Raw genomic sequence first — 21,751 nt, forward strand, 5'->3', positions numbered from 1 at the left:
CATCGTGGCTTCAGAATGAAGTAACTCTTAGGAGAAGTCAGGGACTCTGGAAAAGGTGAGAAATTTGAATGAAATAGGCACTGCCTGACTGCCTTCTGATTAGTTAAAACTGACAGCAAAGAAAAAAAAAGGCATTACTGTTTTTCTCTTACTTAGGAAATACATTTAGAGTAAGTTTTATAGGCCACATATTTGTCTTGTTGATCAGGATAATTTAATTAATAATTTCATTAATACCTGAAAGCCACTAAAATAAGGCTTAATACTCTTAAGAAGACATCATACTTTTAGTTAGAAAACCACACAATCTGGTATTTCTTAGAAAGATTAATGGTTTGTGTCACAGAAAAACAAATGGTACAAAATTAAGGAAACTTTACAAATTCAATGCAATTTTTGCTGTATCTGCATTTCAAAGAATAAGCAGACACTTTATAATCTTAATGTTTTCTGCTAAAATGCAGTTGGTTACATTCCGCCTTCAGTTACACTTACTGAATGTAGAATTCTACTTACAGAAAACAGAAAACAGACTCAGCAGTTTCTTCTTATGAAATGTAGGGAGAAACAAAATGGCATGTATAAAACAAAGGCAGAAGTTTATGACTTAAAATATGATGAAATCTCTTCAGTGATGAGGACAGGTTTCCATGTTGGAGAACAGCATCATCATTTTAGCTTTCTTTCACTCTCTTTCTCTGTACCTAATACAGTATCTTCCTTCTCTCCTCTGTTTTGTTTGCCTTAAATTAGAGCAGCATACCTGTTCAGGAAACACACTTATTAACATGTTCAATATGTCTGTCTAAAATATCACTAGAGTAAAAAGGACAGTAACAAAGTCAACAGCCCTTCTTTACCCAGTGGTTTTTTGTTTTGGTTTGGTTTTAGGAAAAATAGCATATATCTCTTTTACTCTGGATCTGATTAAGAGAAGCCTCAGATGTAAGAGATACTTAGAATTCATGGAGTTGAATTTTTCTCCAACTGCAAAGTGAAATGTATGAATAATGCTGTTATTTGCAAGGTTGGTATAGATCTGGAAGAAGTCCACAAGGACTTGGTAACCGAGGAGTTTTGCCTCCTGCGTTCCTGTGACTGACTTCAGTTAAGCTATGTAGGCTCATATTGACGAAAGTACAAGGATTGTATTTTTTTTCCTCAGATGGAGATTTTTTTAAGCATTACACAAGCTTTTAAGATCAAAACTTCATGTTATGATGAGCAACCTGATCTAATATCAACATCAGCCCCGCTTTGAGCAGCGAGTTCGACCAGATTCCCTTCTGAGGTGCCTTCCAGCCTAAATTGCTCCATTCTGTAATTCTATGATTATTTAAAATGGGGCTCCTTTCATGAGTGAGACTGTTGAACACTCCAGAATAAATTAACATTATTGATGTTGTGCCTTGGTAAGGAAAGTGATCTGAATTTGCCTTTAAGAAAATACATCTATGTATTCATTATCAATTACACTGAAGATGTAATTATATAAAATACAATCGTTTGGTACTGCTTTAGTTAGAAACATCAAGGAAGTGATACAAGTACAAAAATAATGAACTCTGATAACACAAGATGAAAAGAGTATCTGTGCGGGTCAAACCAAAGATCACTCACCTCAACATCATCGTACAGTGGCCGGTGTGGATGCCTAGGGAAAAGCGTACAAACAGACAAGCATTTACATGTCACCTCCCTATCTCTCAGCCCCTGCCATGCTGAAGGCTGTTGCCAGACAAAAGGCTAGAGGAAGAAAGCAGACTGAGAGCTAGTATGGAGGTACCTTTTAATGTTAATTTCAAGACTGCAGTAGGAGGTACAAATGCTGACATGTTTTTAAATTAAAATAACTTTAATCAATCTGCTTTAAATATCAATTTGCTTTCAAGCCCCACTCTTGTAGACATACATACTCAAGAAAACACTGAGTACCTGAGGAGTCCTTTAGCAAGAAAAATCACTGCACAGGTGCATGAGGTTAGGCTAGGTATTTGCTGGGTCAGAGAATACAGCTGCGTACGTCAATAAACTAGAGCACGTTCAGCAAAAGGGTTCAGTGAAAGGGTTAGGGGCTAGAGCCCAGGCCCCTGAGGAGAGGCTGGGGGAGCAGAGCTTGCTCAGCCTGATGAAAGCAGGTGTTGAGGGACCTTCCAGGAGCCCCCAGTACCTGGGAGGAAGTCATCAAGATGGCAAAGCTGGACTCTTCACAGAGGTGCACGGTGGGAAGACAACAGCATAAATGCAAACAAGAGAGGTTCAGGCAAGGTATGAGGAAAATGTTCCTCCCGAGTGGCCAATTGAGTGTGGGAGCAGGCTGCCCGGGGGAGTGGGCACTCTCTGTCCCTGGCGGTTTTCACAAGCAGGCTGGGTAAAACCCTGAACAACTGCATTTGGCCTCATCAATGACCTGGTTTGGAGTAGGAGGTTGGCCAAGTGTCCTCCTGAGGTCCATTCTAACCTGAATTATCCCACGATCCTATGACTGTCAGTTGGTTACTATTCCATTTTGAAAGCACCTATGGCATGTTTTGTTTCTGGCCTGATCCTTTGATGTGGGAATTACTTAAAATAGGTCAAATCAGAGTGTCAATTCAGACCCTCCCTTGCTTTTTACAATGGCATGTATACACTATAGCACTTTTATCCTTTGCATCCGCCAGATACCCAGTCCTGCAATGGTTTGCCTATACAACAGTATAGGATGGTGTATATATTTTAACCAAAACCAGAGACAATCTGCTATTTCAGAGTGAACTGATGCAGTAAGTTTGTCTCCAGTTTCACTTACCCTTTGTTTACCCAAGGTGGTTGTATCGAAGTCCAAAGAATGACACAAGCAGGAAACAAAAGTGAAGGCAGACACACCCTCTCTGGAGTTCGTTTTTCCAGTAATACTTTCTCTTAGCTCATGCTCCTCTGCTGTGCAAACAGACAGATCGTCTTTTCAATGATATATGAAGTTTTACTGAACCTACACGTTAGATCTTGTTTGGAAATATAACCTTATAAACAAAACTATTGTTCACCATCGATTTTAACAGTCTTGTATTCTGCCAGGGTTTGTTATACACCCTGGAAAAATTCATACTTTCACTCACACTCTCAGCTCTTTTGCACCCTCAGAAATTTAGAGTACCTGTTCTTTTGCCACCACCAAACTTTCTTCCTGCAGGCCAACATTTGCTGGAGCGGGAGCTGCAGGCATGGCCCCCTGCTCTGTCTCCATCGCCATCCCCCGCGCCGCAGGGACGCTGCTGTTCTTTGCGGGGCCCTTCCCCTCCCTCCTGCCCAAGGAGCAGGACCGCTATGGCATACCTGCGAGGACGACGGAGGAAAGGGCTTCGTGCTAGCGGCTGGAATATTCCGCGCCCCCCCCCCCCCGCCGGCTGCCTGCGCGGCGCTGCCCCCCGCCGAGCGCGTTCCCTTGGCGACGGCGTCCTGGCAACCGCAACCGCTCCCGCAGCCCGGCCTGCGGCGGCGGCCCCGCTCCGCGCAGCCGGAGGGCCGCCACGGACGGACGGACGGACGCACGCCCCGGCCGCGCAGAGGCAGTCACGACGCTTCTCAAACGGCTGCTGTGGCGGCGGCAGCGCGCGAAAGAGCGCGGCTCGGCCGGCCGCTGGGGTGCCCGGGAAAGATGGGCAACCGCGTCGTGCCCTGATGCAGCACTGGTGAGTGGGCGCAGCGCCCTGCGCGGCCGGAGAGCTCGTCCCGGCTCTGTCCCTCCGTGTTGCATGGCCGTAGAGTGGTGTCTGCGCTGTGATGTCCTGTCAGCTGTTGTACACCCCGTGTTTCCACAACCGCCGCCGCGTTTGCTGACCACCCTTACACCGAGGAGTGCGGCGGTCCCTCCGGGGTCCTGGGCCTGCCTGCGCGGCAGAGCTGCGGGCAAGGCGGAGCGCAGGCCGAGCCGGTGCACCCACACGGCACGGCACAGGCACGGATTCCAGCTCGGATCCCAAATGCTGCATAGCTGCATTGGCACAACCAAGCACCCGAGCTGCTCGGACCTTTCTCAAGAGGACCTTAGCCTGGGCGCAGAGCCACGCCGGCATGGCTACCTCCCTGCCGGGGGGTGCCTCCTCCCGGCACTCACCGCACCCACGTTCGCACACTGTCACAGCAGAGCAGAGGGGGTTTTGCAAGGGTTTGTTTCGTACGACTCACTGGTAACAGTCGGGTTTGGACCTGTCTTTTTGCCGAGTTGCAACACAGGGACTTTCACACTTACTCCAAAATGTTGCCCCAAAGTGCTTCAGAGTAACACCAGGATCTTGCGGCTCCTGGGGCGGTGCTGTCATATGCTCCCTGTATAACAACCAAAATGGTTTCTATTTTAAGAAGAAAAGAGTGATTAAAGTGTTTGCCTAGGCAGGTATTTCAGTCTGCTTTGATTCCCGTGTGACTTGTGGCAAGTCACATAGCCCTCCCCGTGCTTCACTTCCCTCCCAGCAACATAAGGAAAACAGTACTTTTCAGGGATGGTAACGCTTTCCTACCCCACAGGCATATTGCGAGAATGAATGTGAAAAATGCTCCAAAGTGCACAGACATAACAGCAAGTATTAGACACAGGTTATAAATGGAAGACGGAGAACTGAACACCACAGTTGTGATTATCCTTCAAAACAGGACAAATGGAGAACCTGCAGAAAATAAACATGCAAGGCAGTCTGCTGAAGTGGGGAAGGGATGCCACAGTACAAATAGCCAGAAGTGAACTTTGCATTGCTAAAAGTGTTTCTTCAGCATGTCCCATGTATGATTTTCTTCCATGCTTTTACATGTCTGATGTCAGTGACTTAAAGAAATGATAAAAAAAGTAGTACCCCATCTTTGTATGGAAAAGCTGCCTTACGTATCAAGTGAACTGTTATTTTCGGCAATCAGGCATACCATTTACAACTGGTAAAAAAAAATCTTTATCACATCAATGTGACAAGTATATTTGGACTATTCAGTAAATTAAATCAATCAACTGAAATTTACTGGGTTAATATATCAGGATTTAAATTGCTATAGCAGTATCAAGCAGGAGACAATATCATTAAAAAAAGGCACCTGAAGCCAATATTTTGACTGGTATCTTAAGGTGATCCCAGTTTGCTGCCATTAAAATTGAAGCCACGTGAAATTACACTCCCCTGAATCTAGGCATCAGACCATCTTATTTTTTCTTTTATTTATATTTTATTCATCTAAATCAGTATTACACACCCTCACAGAGAATGAATTTGTCATTAGTTCTGACACCTACCTGTTATTGTTTACTGCAAATACCTCCAAACTGCAGAAAAGTTTTGTACAACTGCTGAAGAAGATCTTACCACATCCTTTCTGGATGTTGGATCAGATCAAGAAATCTGATAGTTGGTGAGGAGATATTTTGCTGTGTACCAAGTGATGTGCTTAAGTTAGCAATAATAAATGAATGAGAAGTCCATCTATGTAACTTCGGTTTCATCTGCACAATTCCTCCAGACATTTGCATTTAGCTGCATGCCTAATGGTACCTGGCAGAAGTAAAAACTTAAGGCAATCCTGTGCTTACTCTGCTGCAAACATTTTTTCAATAGATAATAAATGGATACTGAAGGCCATAAGATTAAAACACTTGAGGATTTTTCTGTTTGTCTGTTTTTTATAAGGTGTATTTCACTAAGACACTGCTAGATGTACAGACTTCAATATTTGTTGTTCGTTTCTCTAAGGTAACATCCAGTGCTTTGCTGCTGCGATACACATAGCTCTCTTCAAATCAGTGGGATATTCCTATGTTTATAGTTAAATTGTGTTTAAATGCTTCATTGCATCAAGATCATTAAAATGTGTTACGGCCCAGAGGACTAAGAGTAAATGAGCTCAGATCTACTGAGAACTGGGTGCCCAGTTACTGTAAAACCTCACGGTACAGCTAGGAGGGATGCCCCACAGAGTGGTGGCATTGTTTAAAAAAAACAACTGGGAAACTACAAGTGTGAGAAACAGCTTACAGGACTGGACATTCAGTGTCTCTGCAGGATTTTGAATGCAGAAGTCATCATAATGATACCCAACTCTTACACTGTGCTTTTTATTTATAGGCATGTGAGAACTTAAACAAGGAGGTAGGTATAATGATCTGTCTTCCATATAGGACAACTGAGTCATTAGACATGGAAATAACTTGTCCAAAGTCATCAGGATCAGGGATTGAGCAAAGAATTAAAATCAGACCTTCTAAATTCCAGTCTAGTGTCACTGCTGCTCAGCAACCCCGCTTCTCTTAAACTATTTTTTTTCTAATTTGTAGTTTCTGAAGCACCGTGCTATAAATAGAACACACATACTGTGACAATGTTTGCTCTCTGCTTTTAGGCAGTGCTTTCAGATGTTTCTGAAGTACAAACATGCTTTGCATTTTGAGATCTCAAAGGATATTGCTATCACTTCTTTACAATCGATACTTGACTATTTTGTATCAATAACAATATTTGTCTCTTTCTGTTTGTACAGCATATTGCACTGGATTTCATCAGCAATTGCAAAATTCTTTTCATACAACAGCCTTTAGTTTTCAGTACCAATTTTAGGTTCCCAAGGAATTCAGGCTCAGGCCATGTTCATTCTCTTCATAGTTTTATGTTTATCTGTTTTACATAGAATGGAATAGTTGGATTTGATTGAGGCTACCATCTTTTTCATTAATTTAATTTCAGTCCATTGACAAAGCTACTGAGGCAGGTATACTGGTCTCACCTACAGTAAGAGACCTAAAACGTCTTTCTGAAGTTATTTAACAGACCTACCCTGCTGCAATGTCTGTCAGAGTCTGGCTGGCTATGTCTAAAAATGAAAAACAGAATCTATATTCTTAGCACAAAAGAATTTACTTACAACATAAAGCGTGGTCATTTAGATTTGAAGACAAATTAATAAAAGATTCAGTTTTGCTAAACTATGCTGATGTCTAATACATTTTATTTAGGTTTCCTGACTGCCAATGCTTTTACCGGAGAAACACCTTACCCCTAAAAATCTGCCGTCATGCAATATTATTATTTCATTCTCTAGCCAATACTGTCTTAAGCTTTATGATAATGCTGTAGATCTTACTTTTTTTATTCATTGATTAATGATATCTGAGACCGGTAGACAGACTGGGGACAAAAAGTTTGTTCACCTCTGTCCTGACAAACCAGTTCTGCGGGTCAACAGCAGATTTCAGTTTCAAGGCTGTCAACCTTGCCTTTTTCAAAAGTACCATCTTCACTATAGAAAGCTTTTTAGCAGTTTTTAGTTTTCATTCTTTTGCATCGATTTTTATTTGCATTTATTCCATAAGCAATATTTGAACTCCAAGATCAGAGCTGTCAGCATAATCTTAAACGTTACTTAAAGGTCCACTTACAGTAGAAGCATTAAGTCATTTCAGTGCCAGATATAAACTATTAAATAATTCAATGTGTACTTTTTCAACAGACATAAATTATTGACCAGAAAATGGCCCAGCGAAGCCCAATCTTCCCAACTCTTGCCCCTTCTGAAAGGTACAGTTTGGAATGTAAAAAATAAAATTTTCATATTGCAGAGTATTATGTGTCTCTCAATTCCCTATATATAGTAATGCTGTGACTTGGGACTTTGGCATTAGTAGGCAAAGCAAAGGGAAATGAGTTTACTCATTCAAATCATGACCCAAATCACAATCCCTTACTCAGCTTTTACTTAACCCTTTCCCAAAGAAACTAAATAGCTTAAACTAACTGAGTAGAGGTCCAACAATACTATACTTTAGCCAGTCTTCTAATAGCATGGAATAAGTGTGAAAACTCAGAGCCAGAAGTGACCTTTGTTGATGTCCTCATACATCTCCCCCAATATCATGATGAAAGTAAACTGTTAATTTGGCTCATTAACAGGAAACAACACGGAGAATACACAGTAAATAACAGTTCCAAGAAAAAGATCTCCTCTTTCAAAGTGGGGTTGAACTTGCATCTTCCACTTACGCTTCTGAAAATTTTCTTTGTTCTTTACAGAATATAGTGGCAGGAAAAGATTGCATGCATTAGCAGCCTAATTTTTTTCCTTTGAGCACCCATTAGCTCCATTGCTTTCCGTGGAAGCTATGCAGTGCAGAGCTCTCTTGAAAAATCCAGGCAATTATTCAAGGTACCCAAATGCAAGCTATTTTAGGGGAGAAAATTTGACCTCTAAGACTTATGAATAGCTTGTCATACTTTTGGTCTCTCCTCAGTTTCTACATCTACATATGCTCCTGTCCTGTTCATGGGGGGACAAGCTTCTGTATGGTATTACAGGATAGCTGTAGAGACTTAAAAAAGGAATGGACACAAGCTACTCCTTTTTAATCTCGGTCTGTTTCCATTTAATTTGCAATATCTACCTTCTACAGTTGCTGCTTTGATTAAGCCTGAAAACTGTAGAGACAGATGGCATTACTTTGGAAACTCAATAAAAGAGTTTTGGATTTGGATTCTTAATCAAATTCTAGTTCCGAATTGTAACTACTTTTATAATGCTAATGTCTTTTTCTCAAGATCCTATGCTTTTGTAAGCTTCCTTAAAGAGTAGGAAAAAGAGCCTGGCCTGCCTTCATACAAGATACACACAGTAGCAAACACAGCATCCACTTATTCGTGGTAGTGGGCCCCTCCCTCTGCAAGTATTTTGGTCCTTCTCCCCAGTATTGCTACTTAAATAGTATCGCACTGTCTCCAGTGGGAAGACATTGCAGAGTTTTGTGTGAAAACTTAACAATATCTAGATATTCTTCTTCACTAGACGGGTTCGAAACATACCGCTGCATAGCCAGGCGTTAACAGCGGTCCCGTTGGCATCTGCAAGCCTGGTGGATCAGCTGGAAGACAGAATCCTAAGCCATGAGAAAACAACGGCGGCTCTTGTGGAACACGCTTTTCGCATTAAGGAGGACATTGTTTCCACTCTGCACAGAATGCAGAACAAAGGGGGGGGCGACCGGTTGGCTAGGCAACTCTTGGAAGAACATATCCGAAACATAACAGCAATAGTGAGGCAGCTTAATCGGGACATTGAGGTATGTTAAGAATTTTTCACAGGACTAATGCCATCTCAGCCACTAATTCCTTCTAATTTAATAAGAAAGTTTACCACAGGATAAGTAAAGGTCAGACAAGGTCTGAAGATCCTGCAAGCTTATAAATTGTTTTTATAACTTGAAAAAAATGTTTGCAAATGATGTAATTCTTTCAGTGGCTATGAAAACAGCACAGGATATTAGCATATAAACACAGACACCTTTGTGGTACTAATAAGCTTGCTTTCAAAAGCTGCACTGGAAAACCTTGAAAAAATGAATTAATGCAGCACTAATACCCAGCTCAACTTCAGTCCAAAGGCTGTGCTGTATAAACACTAGGAAATGCCTTCGCTCTGTAATAAACTTTCTTTCACTTCAGACTTACTGACAACACCAAGTAGCCAAACCCAACTGCTCATTTTTATGACCTAATCATATGCAGATACGTGACTTCACGTCTGACCTCTGCTGCAATGAGCAACAGGGGCGTGGTGGGAAAAACAAAAGGATAAAAATTTCAGTCTCCATTGCATTGTCAAGTTACACTTTACGCACAGCACGGTATTTATGTGCAGACTGCACACTAAGACTAAGAAATAAATTATGTGAAAGGTATCTGCTTTAGTATGACACAAGACAAAGCTTTTAATGAAGTAGTAATAAAATGGTATCTGATGTTACTGAAAAAGAGTGACATTTTAAGTGTACATTAAAAATGCCATGCTGAGTTTATATCTGCGTATGAATGCTTTGTAGATGCTGCAGGAACAGATACGTGTCAGAGACAATCTCAGCTATGGAACAAATTCTACCCTGAAGAGTCTGGAAATGCGTCAGCTTTCTGGTTTAGGAGATCTTCGGGGAAGAGTTGCAAGGTAACACGGAAGTATGTTTTTGGGACTAGCTAATGTTGGTTTAATCTTGAAGTATGAATGTTAATGACTATGAGCTGAATTCAACTTTGGCAAAATTCCTAGGATAATTTTGCCTGATGTTTTCAGGAAAATGAATAATAATCCTTTGCATTTCAGTATTACATATTAAACTTAACAGTATCACCCTTAATTCCTGAAATTAGTTTTTAATAAATTACCTCAAATTCCTTAGGAATTTGGATTTGGTTCAGCTTTAAAAAGTACTATGGTTACACTAGTCTATCTTTGAAAAAAATTAATTAGCACAATTATAAAGGCAGAATGGAACAATCTGCACTTGTAAAGAACAGAATAGTTTCACATTTTGCATGTATTTTAGAAGTAAAAATCTGTGCATTCAGTTATTGGTTAGCCATATTAAAAACTACATAGGCTACCTGACACATAAGGAACAGAGAGGTTTTACAGGCTACTTGAAAGTCCAGGTTACAATTGTGCAACTACAGAGACTTCAGGTTGTGCCATAAACAACACATTTATAAATCCCGGTACAACAACATTTGCTTAAGTGTCTGTAAAGTTGAACAAAAAAAGACAGGATACATACAGCTATAGAAAAAGGACCTAATGTGGCCTAAAGGAGCTCAGCTCCTAACTTCAGTGGATCCTGATTTTGACCTATTGTCTATATTGTACAGATTTTTTTTTTTTTTTTTGTACTTCAACTGATTTGGTGATAACCTTCAGCAACCTACAAAATAATCAGGGAGAGATTTTCCTTGTACTAAAGTTTTCTCATAAATTATGTGATTGTTTGTGATGTTTCCACCATAACTTTCATAGCCCATTTTGTAAAGAATACTTTAGAGAGGTTTTAGTTCCTTTTTTTTTTTTTTAAGTTATGCACTATCTGTTAGTAAACAGGAATGAACTAGACCAGTTTATTTTCTCAAATCAGAAAGTTGACTGGAATATCTGTCTAGGGAGAGATATATACATCTGTCTCACTGAGAAATCCCTGACAAATTTACATGCTTACATCTTCCTGCTTCTTTATGTAAAAAGTCCACTTTGAGATAATACTGCAACCTGAGAGAGGTCCATATTCGGAGCAACACAGTCACTGACGCCTTGTGAAGCACAACATAGTGCCCCTGCTTTCAATGAACTCCAGTGAATAAACACGTGCCAGCATGAGCTTCACAATGGGGCCCTTGCCTGTCCCGAGTACTTGGTTCGGGAATCAGTGGTGGACTAGCAGTCTGTGCCAGGATTTTTTCCTTCATTTACTTAAGGCAACACCCTTGTACTGTGCCTGGGTTGTAATTTATCTGATAATTGTACGAGATTATACCAATCTGTGTGACAAATGTTGGATATTTGTATTTATTACCATATGAGAATTGGTTTATGGTCTTTTAACTGTTACCTTCTATTCAGCATTATGCTCTCTCTATAAAAATTTTCCATGAATAAGGAAGAAAATAAGCTTCCCTTTATCAGAAATTAAGTTAAAGCAGTGTTCCATGGGAGAAAGCTATCTGCCTTTATTTACAGACATATTCTACTTTGAAAATTAGTGTTTCTGTGAATAATTATTATAGTAATATCTGGAGATCATGGTCAAGATGGCAGTTTGTTATGCTGTTGGCACTATACAGATACTTACCAGAAACCTTCCCTGGGATAAACACTTTCCGATTACTCTAGCCAATGTTCCTTACATAAAATAAACTGAACTCACCTAATACAGTTTCACTTTTACATCTAGTCCTGCTAGCTTTCCGATGAGTTGGAAGAATGAAACCTTAGAAACATCATCAGGTTACTGTGGGTTTCCAACTTACTGTGCATCAGCCCTCTGCCATAGTCAAGGTACTATGTATGGCTCAGGCTATAGTGGCAGTAGGCTAAATTAACTCCTCATGTTTGCTCTAGGCTAGAAGTGTGCAGATGGACAATCAGTGTGAATCAGCGTGTGAATCAGTTCATATATGCTGCATGATTGTAAGTCACCTAAGTCTGAGCCTTTTGGTCCTGTAATCATTTTAGTGTCAGTCTCAGGATTCTGGCCAAATTTCAGTTCCACTGATTACATGCATACTAAACATCCTATTCAACTTCAATATTGGAGAGAGTGGTTTTTATTTCCTATCACCAACTGTTCTGTAACATGTCAATATATTATCAAACAACTGTCTCATCATTTCTTGAGGGTTGCTGCTTTTAACGGTGAGAACAGAGATCCCTACATGCACATGCCGTTCTGAAGCACAGCTCCAAAGCCACGTTACCCACAGTTCTGGAGGAGTGAGATTCAGACAGACCTCACAGTTGAGCTCACCTGCATCACAGAATCAACTCTTATCCCTAAAGGAGAAGAACACACATTACAGCTCATGTCTCTGGGCCATTTCTCATTAAGCATAACTTCTTGATCAATTTGTAAAGCATCATTATAGCGTTCACCATGAATGATGCTGTACATTTTCCTAAGAATCAGTATTATTATTAAGAAAAATATTACCTCTACGAAATTCAGTGACACATTCAGCAGAAAATTAGATAGATGCTGACAGATCCATTACTCCAGCCTCCTGTCCCTGATGCTGGCAATCTTATATAACACAGATTTACCAATTCTATTTCTAGTGACATTAGATCAGAAAACTCATGAGTAGTGCCTTATTTATTTACAGAATAACTTGTGGACTATGATCACTTGTCTGATCAAACTGGAAAGTTTGAATACAACAGCCTGGTCAGAACCACAGCAGTAACCATCTCTAGAAGCTTCCTGGTAGCTGAAACATCCAGAAAAATGGCAACTATGCATGTTCGAATTGGGCCTACTTTGCATATATAGATGATTTTTTTATATACATTATAGATCTGATTCATTTCAGACACCCTGGACTCATTACATGTAGGCAGATTTTCCTACACTGCACAGAAAATGAGCCTGATGCATCTGGGATGCACTGCATTTATGAACTTCAGAAGTACAATAAATCTGCTCACTCTGGCTACTTGCTGTGTACGAGATGCACACATCAAGGACTGATCTGGGCACCCTGATCCAGGCTGTTCAGCATCTACCAGCTCCGCTGTTCTTGCCAAGTGGATCCCTTGAGCCTTTCCACTTGCTTTTCACTACTTTTTTTTTCAGCTACTTGTTTTTCACTGAAACATTGGTATTTTAATTGAAACATCTCCTGTTGTAATAAAACAGGAACATTGAAAAGCTACATGTACCGTTATAGCATATTTATATGGCATCCTGTTGCAGAGTATTGGCGTAGTTCTCTGCTCTATCTAGGCCCTGGTGACACCAAATAGAGTGACCATTGTGTTTTGATTTCTTAAGAAATCAAAGACAACAAAAACACTCTTCAGTGTGCCAGAAAAGTAACTACTGCTTTTGCCTACTATGACTTGGAAGGCAGTTGTTTGATAATTTCACTGTTTGTATTAAACATTACTGGTTTCTAGAATTATACTGTATTCTGAAACTAAAAATAATGCTTGGCACTACAAAATCTCTCAATTTATTCTTCATTTACTAATTTCACATAAGTACAAAGCTTGGCAACCGGAACTTTCAGAAAATGCCCTCCAAAAATCAAACAGTAGTTAAACACACACATTCTAGTGCATTTTTGCCACAAATTTCAACAATGCATGTATGCAAGCGCACATGAAAAAACTGCACTGTTGTTTGTATGGCCAGCTTTAGCAGTTCAGACATGAAGACAAGAGAATTATTTATTCTGCATTTCTTTGTACAGAATATTTTTATATACAGTTCTGATATTTTTAAACTAGTATTATTCCTAAAAATCTTAATCTATTTCTCATTTCTTTCCTTGTGCTTTTAAGATGACCAAACATCGACAGTTGTTTTCGACTTCTGTCTTTATATCCATAGTCCACTGGCTTCATTTATATAGACAGCCTGATTAAATTACCCAGGTACTTAAATCCAGTGTTCAGAAAAATTTAGTTATATTTTTAAGAAGAATTCTATTGTTACTTTAACATGAATCTATCAAGAATAAAATCTATAAAGTATCAAAGCAGAACTTTCAGAGGTATGGGAAAATACGTGGGGATGTGTAATATGCTCTTTTTTCCACCTCCCCCTTTTTTTTTTTCTTTTAAACAGAGAAAAATTCCAAACTATATTATGCCCTTTTATTTTGATTGCTGATTTTCTTCCAACCAATCATGCAGTAGAAACTTGAATCAAAATCTTTTGAAAGCCCGTGTTTTTTCATACATTACATACATCTTATTATTGCCTCCCCCACCATTTGAAAGTTACTGGAAGCATGGACTAAAGTTATTTAATTGTTGTAAGTTTTTAACTCAAAATATATACTCACATAACTAATATCAGAATCTCATTCTTTGTCTGCAGCACACTAATGTTTTCTTCTAGGTCAAAACTAATCAGGTGTTTGTGCATATAATATATATAGCAAAAATACTTCTCTCTGACCACTTCAACATATGGACTATTGTTTTAAAAAAAAAAAAGGCAGGATAAACATTCCATAACTACAGACAACGGAATTTAAACTTTATTCCAGCTTTGTTTAAAATGGTGCCAACTACAGTATCCTTGTAGAAAAAAAAAAAAAAATCTGATTATTACATACCAGGCTGACACTAAATTTACATAGTCAGAATTTTAATGTTTTGGTTACCATGCGACTATATGACCTCTTTGATCATGTAACTGAGTTCCACAAAGAAGAGAGATGCACTGCGATTAAACCCAAAATACTAATTTGCCTTAAAAACAATTATAGATGCCTGCTGTTTACATCTGCTACAGTGGTTTCAAAGCTGTTGCTTTTTCTATTTTCTGTCATGGCTCGGAGAAACAAAACTAACAATTTTTTTGAGCCCAGAGGCTTTTGGTGACTAGATGCAAGATGATTTCATTCCTCTGATTCTCTCTCATTGTAACAACATGGAGAGATTCGGCTTCTCTCATCTTTCTAAAGAAAACTGCCTGATTGTAAGACCTTCAAGTACGGTTCAATGCTGGTCTTCCTACAGATATTAGTAATTGGCCTCACAACACTGAGCTGCTAAACTATAAATTAATTTTGATGTGTTATTTTGCATTACTGATTGTTTTCATATTGAAATTGTAATGTAATACTAAGCAGATGCTCTGTTTGTCATTTTAGCTGTTACTTTCCCTTCACTTTCAATGATAATAGTAGTTATTGTAACCGAGGCGATGAAAATGTGTATTGAAAAGAAAGCCTTCAAACTGAAATGTGACTAAAAAGAGGTTAAAGTGTGTCATTGGTTTAGTTAATGACTTAACATGCCTTAGCTTGTTCCATTTTCCTGCCTTTTTCTCCGTCAAATTGTAACTGCTGTCTGTCCTCCATCAGTTTCATAGATCAAAGTTGGTAACACTGCTGATTACATATCTCCCTTAGCAAAAAAATATACGACTCATACTTCACAGAGGTCTTACTCCTGAAATTACAGTACTTACATTTTTACAGTTCAGTTAATGTCCTTACTGTATCACAGTGGATGAAATCCACCTGACCAAAGTATTTTCGAAAAGTGGTAGAAAATGCACATATTCTATAGCACATTTATCCTGAAAATGTTACAGCATCAAGAAATGTTCCAATGTGAAGAAAGGAAACAATAATTATGTTCCAGAACTGCTGCATTTCATAGGCTTCTGTGAGACAAAACTGCCATTGCTTTCAATGACAGTTTTACCTAAATAAAGACTAATAACTGTAAAATTTGCCCCACATTGTTTACCTCACTTATTAATTGTATACTACTATTTTGCAAATAAAAATAAGAATGTAAAACTCAGAGGACCACAACAGCAATAAGGAAAAAGTGGTCCTCGACTATTTAGGCTTCTAATCATGTAGGTGAAATCATACACACCTTAACAGATGTCTTTTGGAGTATGACAAAAACAGGCATTGAAATTCTGCATCTTTGCATTTGTAATGCAATTTTTCTGACTGATAACAACACTGTCTACACATATTATGTCAGTGCCAAGAAAACAGGAATGTGTCAGACTGACTTCTAGTCCCATTTGGGAGCAGTTCCCTGAATACTATGATATATCACCATTTTTACAGTCTCGTAAGACATTGTTTCGCTCAACAGCCAGCAATTTCACAGAAAAGCCCAGTCTAAAATGGCTAATTTAAAAAGCCTAGATCTTACATTCTATTCAGCTGTTGCTTTGGTATTTATTTATTCAAACAGGTGTGATGCTGGGTTAGCCAGACTGTCTGCAGAGCATAAAATTACGTATGAAAGACTTCAGAGCCTAAGTAAAGACCAACACACCTCCAAGCTGATCTTAGAATCTAAAATCAAAGAGGCAGAAATACAGGTATGGTATTTGGACCAAAGTGATCCATGTATGGGTAAGAGTCAATAGTCTAATTCACACAGACTCCATTACTGTTAATTATTAGTGTGAGAGGCCACAGATTTACAAATGGAGGGGTGAATCTGCTCACAGTCCTTATTAGATTGAATATTCGTACCTAGCTGCATTACTGTACTGGTCTAACTGAAAAAAGGTCCTTAATTTGCTGCCTTTAACATGCTGTGTAGAAGTGGCTAGTATTTAAAGGCACCTGAAAGGACTCCAGGAATGAACAGAAGTCAGTGATTCGTGGCCTGAATGGCTTCCTGAGGTTGGAATGTGAACAAGACATGGATGCTCTACAAAACTACCACAACAATGCAAGCATCAGTGTCTCTCCCTGTAGATTTTGGCCTTCCCAGGATGATTTTATATGTATTTGAACACAGTTTTTGAAGGTTTGCAAAACAAAACCGGTTTTGGGTTCTGTGAATCCATTAATCTATCCGTCAGGTTTCTCTTCCATTGGGTACAAGAATGGAAGTGAGCACTAGATACAAGCAGAGACTTACGACATTTAAGGAAAAGGATTCTTCATATCTCCATCTCAAGGCCTTCCCATTTCTTGGGCAACAAAAGTATTTTACATCTCCATTTCGTGGTAGGTAAATGGTTAAAATCCACTTTACCTTTCCCAGAAGACTCAGTATAGTATATTAGTGTGCCAGCATGCTAGGAGCATATTGTCATGAGTTTTGTAAAGCAGAACAGTATGTTTTGTAGAACTGGGATGACTGTTTTGGTGAGAAATATTTTCTGTTGGTAATGACCATCCCCAGTTAAATCCAGCACTTTTGTCACTGCAATAGCCATTATACATGAGGTGATGAAGAGTATCCTTCAATTTTGGTGGAGTGCTTTGCTATTTGTTTAATCTGCTTACATGACAAAATGGAGATGTATAGATCATGTAAATTCATCTGTCCTAAGGAGGGGGGAGCAAGCAAAAGCTTTCAATGGAAGACTGTTAAAACTATTTATGGCTGAAAAATTACAGTTTTCAGCTTGTTGATACTTTCATCTTGCAAGATAGCATATTTTTCATTATAAAGTAAATATGCAAATTCAATACTTTTTGAAATGTCAGCAAAACCAGCCCTTCTTTAAGATCTCCTCTACTGTTATGAAAACATGCCAAATGAGACTGTGATGAAATGTTGTTGAACATGGTAAATTCTGGATTTTGTTTCAGATCTCTCATCTTCTCAGCAGAGTAGAGCAATCAATAATGCAACAAGAAGCAAAGCTGAAGATTGCCTACAAAGAGAGCAACCAACAGCTCCACCTTCTGGATACGAAGTGAGTGCCCGAGAAACCTTGTTGCTGCCATGCGCCTTGGAAGACAAGGCCTCAGTTTTCCAAGTTTGACTGTTGTAATCCTCAGGTCCAGGGCATGAAGCTGTTGAAATACGGATGTGTGCTCAACAGATATTACAAAAGCATAATGATCTGTCAAGTGGGACTCACTTACAACAACTATTCTGCCCCTAAGATGCTTAGGCAATTTTGAAAAGCCCTAGTCAAGTGTTCAGGCAGAACTTGTATTAAAGAACACTACTAAGGATTTCTGTAAGAGTGGCCTGGTACCTTTTTGCAAGAACTGTAGGAAGCAACGAATGCTGAAGGTGGCTGTCGCGAGTAGGGCAAAAAGTTCCACTCAAGCAACCAGAAGCGAGGCACAGCATTCACAAAGTGTTATTGCTTTAAATTGGCTTCAAATACAAATATGTAACTCAAATACCTAAATTATTCATGATAAGCTACTGTGCTACCCCTAGACATTATATAGGGATATATTAAATTCCAATATTAACTCCTCTCCAGGCATTTCACTCGGTGTCAGTCCTGGTTTAAGTCATCCGCATCCTTACTGCTTATTGCCATCCTCATGCAATCCCATCAGTTATGTCAGTAAAATTACTTGCAAACCAGATGAAAGAACGGATCCATATTTCAACTATTGACTGGAAAAAAAGACTGTCTAAAGAAACATCTTCCACTGGCACAACTGGTTGGTGTAAACTTGAGGTGGGTATAGGCAACATGAGGCTATATAAACTGGCATTGGCACTAAAATAAACTGGTACCAAATCTTTGTTCAGATTTAAGACCTATGGACACAAAAATTATAATCTGAATGGATGACCACATTCTGTTTTCAATACTACAATGAATTTGCATCTGCTATGCCTCAGAATGTTGTGATGTTTCGTGTAAGTAACTGCTATTTTGTTCTACTCTTTCACCTTTATTTTCTAAAACAATGTTACCTTAACCGGTTTAGTAGCCTTAAAGTTCAAAGATTCACTTTAATATAGTGTCAAGAATGTATTAAATTGTCCTTTTTTTTTTTCTTTTTAATGAACATGATCATAAAAAAGTCACCGCTGAATAACCAAAAGTTCTGCTCTTTTGTATCTGCTAATTTCTATTATGCTCTTAGATTAAAAAATGCTATTGAGGAACTCAGCAGCCAGATTTTGTCTGCACGTAGCTGGCTGGAACAGGAACATGAAAGGATTGAAAAAGAGCTTCTGCAAAAAATTGACCAACTCTCATTGACTTTTAAGGAAAACACTGTAAGTTTCATTAAAATGTCCTAGTAATACTTCTCAGGAAGCACGCAAAAGCATTATTAATAACTAAGATGATGTAATTGAGATACTATTTGAGTGAGATTTTCAGACCTCCTCAATATCTGTATAACTCTTCTCGTTGATGTCATGTATAACATCCCCAAAACCTGAGTCTTCAAATAAATCTAATCACTTCTAAGTAGATCAGGATTTTACCCTACAGTAATCAAGTCAGTTTAAACTACTTAATAAAAAAATTACAATTCCTTATATCTTTGCATTCCATGTAAAAGATGATTAATCATATCAATTGTATATTTTGGAAAGACCACTGTAATTTCATATGCAGAGTAAATCATTAAAATTCTTTCTCCCGGCTCCAGGAAATGAGCGAAAGAGCTATAGAGGTGAAGTTCAACCAAATGGCAGAGAAAATTGACAAAATAGAAGAAATACAGAAGGTAACCATGGAAGCACATGAAGCAAAACAGACTGAAGAAAAGATAAATATTCGCATTGGCAAACTTCAAAATGAGATAAATGAAGATATAAAAGAAATGAAAGCTGAAGTTAATGCTGGTAGGACCATGGTTATCAAGTTCTTTATTCTGCATTGTGGTAACAATGACTGACCTATCATAATATGCAAAATGCCTTTGCTTGTATTGAAGTAGTTTAAAGACCCTTGGGCCAGATGTAATGGCTGCACCTGTGGCATTAAAAAGGTTTTTCACTAAGTGTGAAATTCACAGCAACAAGAGGTGACATCTTAGAAGTGACAGCTTAGAAGTGCTCTCCCCAGAGCATACATAGCTTGGCTGTGATTGGGGGCATTTTTGCCATCAGCACACAATTACAGCCCTGTTTTTCTTCAGAACTTTTGCTACCTTCCTAGCATAAAGCAGAATGTTATGGTAGGAACAGTATTCGGATAGTAATTATGCGTAGGAACAGTATTCGGATAGTAATTATGCGATAGTCTTGCTTTTCATTATGAACTAATTTAATTCTCACCTGCAATTAGGATTTGCAGCTATCTATGAGAGCATTGGGTCTCTACGGCAAGTTCTAGAAGCAAAAATGAAGCTGGACAGAGATGAACTACAGAAGCAGATCCACCAAATGAAGCAGGAGGTTCCAACATGAGGAGAGGCTGGACCATGACTGCAAGATTTTGTCCGAGAAATTAATGTTTATCTACCTAAATAGACAGACTATAATTCTGTTCCAGTCTGTAATCCAAATTAAATGCATGTACCAAATGACATGCTGTTGTTGTACAGGTCTGTATGTTTACTCGAAGCAGTAAATGTAAGCTCTTCATAGATCAACTGATGACAAGCCTTTGTGGGCTGAGGTGCTGATTTGCCACCGCACTACTCTAGTTGCTCTCAGGAGATTAACCATTGTGTAAAACTGGAGTAATACATTGGTGAAACTGGCACCCAATTTTCAAAAGTCATTTCAGTGCTCCCCAGTTTCATAGGCTTGACCAGGCAGGGGGGTGTGTGTGTGTGTATATATATATATATAAAAAAAGCAACTGTGCACAGCTTCCACACCCCCCCCCCTTTTTTTTTTTTTAATTAAAAAACCAAGTTGATATAATTTGTTGAATATCAGTTTGGGAAGGTTCTCCGTCTTGATACAAATTATTTAACTGAAGTCAACAGACATTTTTATAGTGACTTTCTCTACCACTGGCTTCCTGGGGAGACAGAATTGGCACTAAACAGACCAATTTTCAAAACCTAGATACCATCAGATAATCTTTGTTCATTTTTGCAAATATCATCTGTGTGTGTAAACTAAGTAGCGTTATATAATGTAGTTGTAGACTAAGATGATTCATGAACAACATAAGAAACTTAACTCACGTGGTTTTAAGTATTGTGACCTTTTAAAATTAATAACCAAGTGGAGTTGAGACAAGGTAAAATATGTATATAGAGTATTTTATAACTGGGTGTGCGTTCCTGTGACTTGTTTCATTATATTGGTGAAAGGTGGGGGGGGGGGGGGGCAGGGAAGAAGAGAAGAGAAGGTAATAATCTACCATAGTCTGGAGAATGTAATGTAAAATAAAATGCAGTTTATGATCTGCTTAGAAATTTTTACTGAAGTAAAACAACCGATTCTTCAAATTTAAGTAGGCTTTAATAATTTAGTAGATTCAAATTGCTAATTGCATTCACAAGATTTCCAAATAATAATGGTGCTTATTTCCATTCCCAGAACAGACTACAATAGTGAAAATCAGCACCCATACAGCACATTAATCTAGACAGGAAAAAAATGTTGATCTTCCTTCATAGCTTGATATTGCTCCTCATGTTTGTAAGTCATGCAGGATTAAGCACTCATGAAGAATAAAAGACTTTATCCAGTATCCTATTAATTTATACTATTAACAGTAATTCATATACAAAAAAATACTAGTCATTTACACAAACATTACTGTTAACATAAATAAATTAATAGGATGTCTCTGCACTGTCTTTAATGGACCTTTCTTTTTGCCAGTATTGCAAAACCATATTCCTATTTGGAAAAAAATCAGTGGCCAAATTCTCATTACTTCCATGAAAGCAGGTTTGTCCCACAGAGTCACCATATTAAAAAAAAAAAAAAAAAATTGCTCCAACTCATTGACTTCAGTAGGACAGTGTAGTGTGTAAAAATAAGAAAATGCATACATCTTTACAGGATTAGCACCTAAGTTTATATTAACTTCCTATATAGTTGAAAGTAATTAAATGTATCAAGATACATGAAGTTTTTGCAATTCTGG

General features: G+C 38.6%; 1 protein-coding gene across 1 annotated transcript; it reads left to right on the forward strand.

Annotated features, from left to right (window-relative positions):
- Positions 1–7,485: 7,485 nt before the first annotated feature.
- FAM81A (family with sequence similarity 81 member A) lies at positions 7,486–20,106 on the forward strand (the record flags this gene model as incomplete). The annotated part of the gene is made up of 8 exons (XM_082005011.1): positions 7,486–7,532; positions 8,791–9,064; positions 9,824–9,942; positions 16,216–16,345; positions 17,577–17,683; positions 18,828–18,963; positions 19,344–19,539; positions 19,985–20,106. The coding sequence occupies 8 exons, from the start codon at positions 7,486–7,488 to the stop codon at positions 20,104–20,106; spliced, it is 1,131 nt and encodes a 376-aa protein (XP_081861137.1).
- Positions 20,107–21,751: the final 1,645 nt, after the last annotated feature.

Source organism: Phaethon aethereus (assembly GCF_964289735.1).
Source record: "Phaethon aethereus genome assembly, chromosome: 12".
NCBI classification, from domain to species: domain Eukaryota; kingdom Metazoa; phylum Chordata; class Aves; order Phaethontiformes; family Phaethontidae; genus Phaethon; species Phaethon aethereus.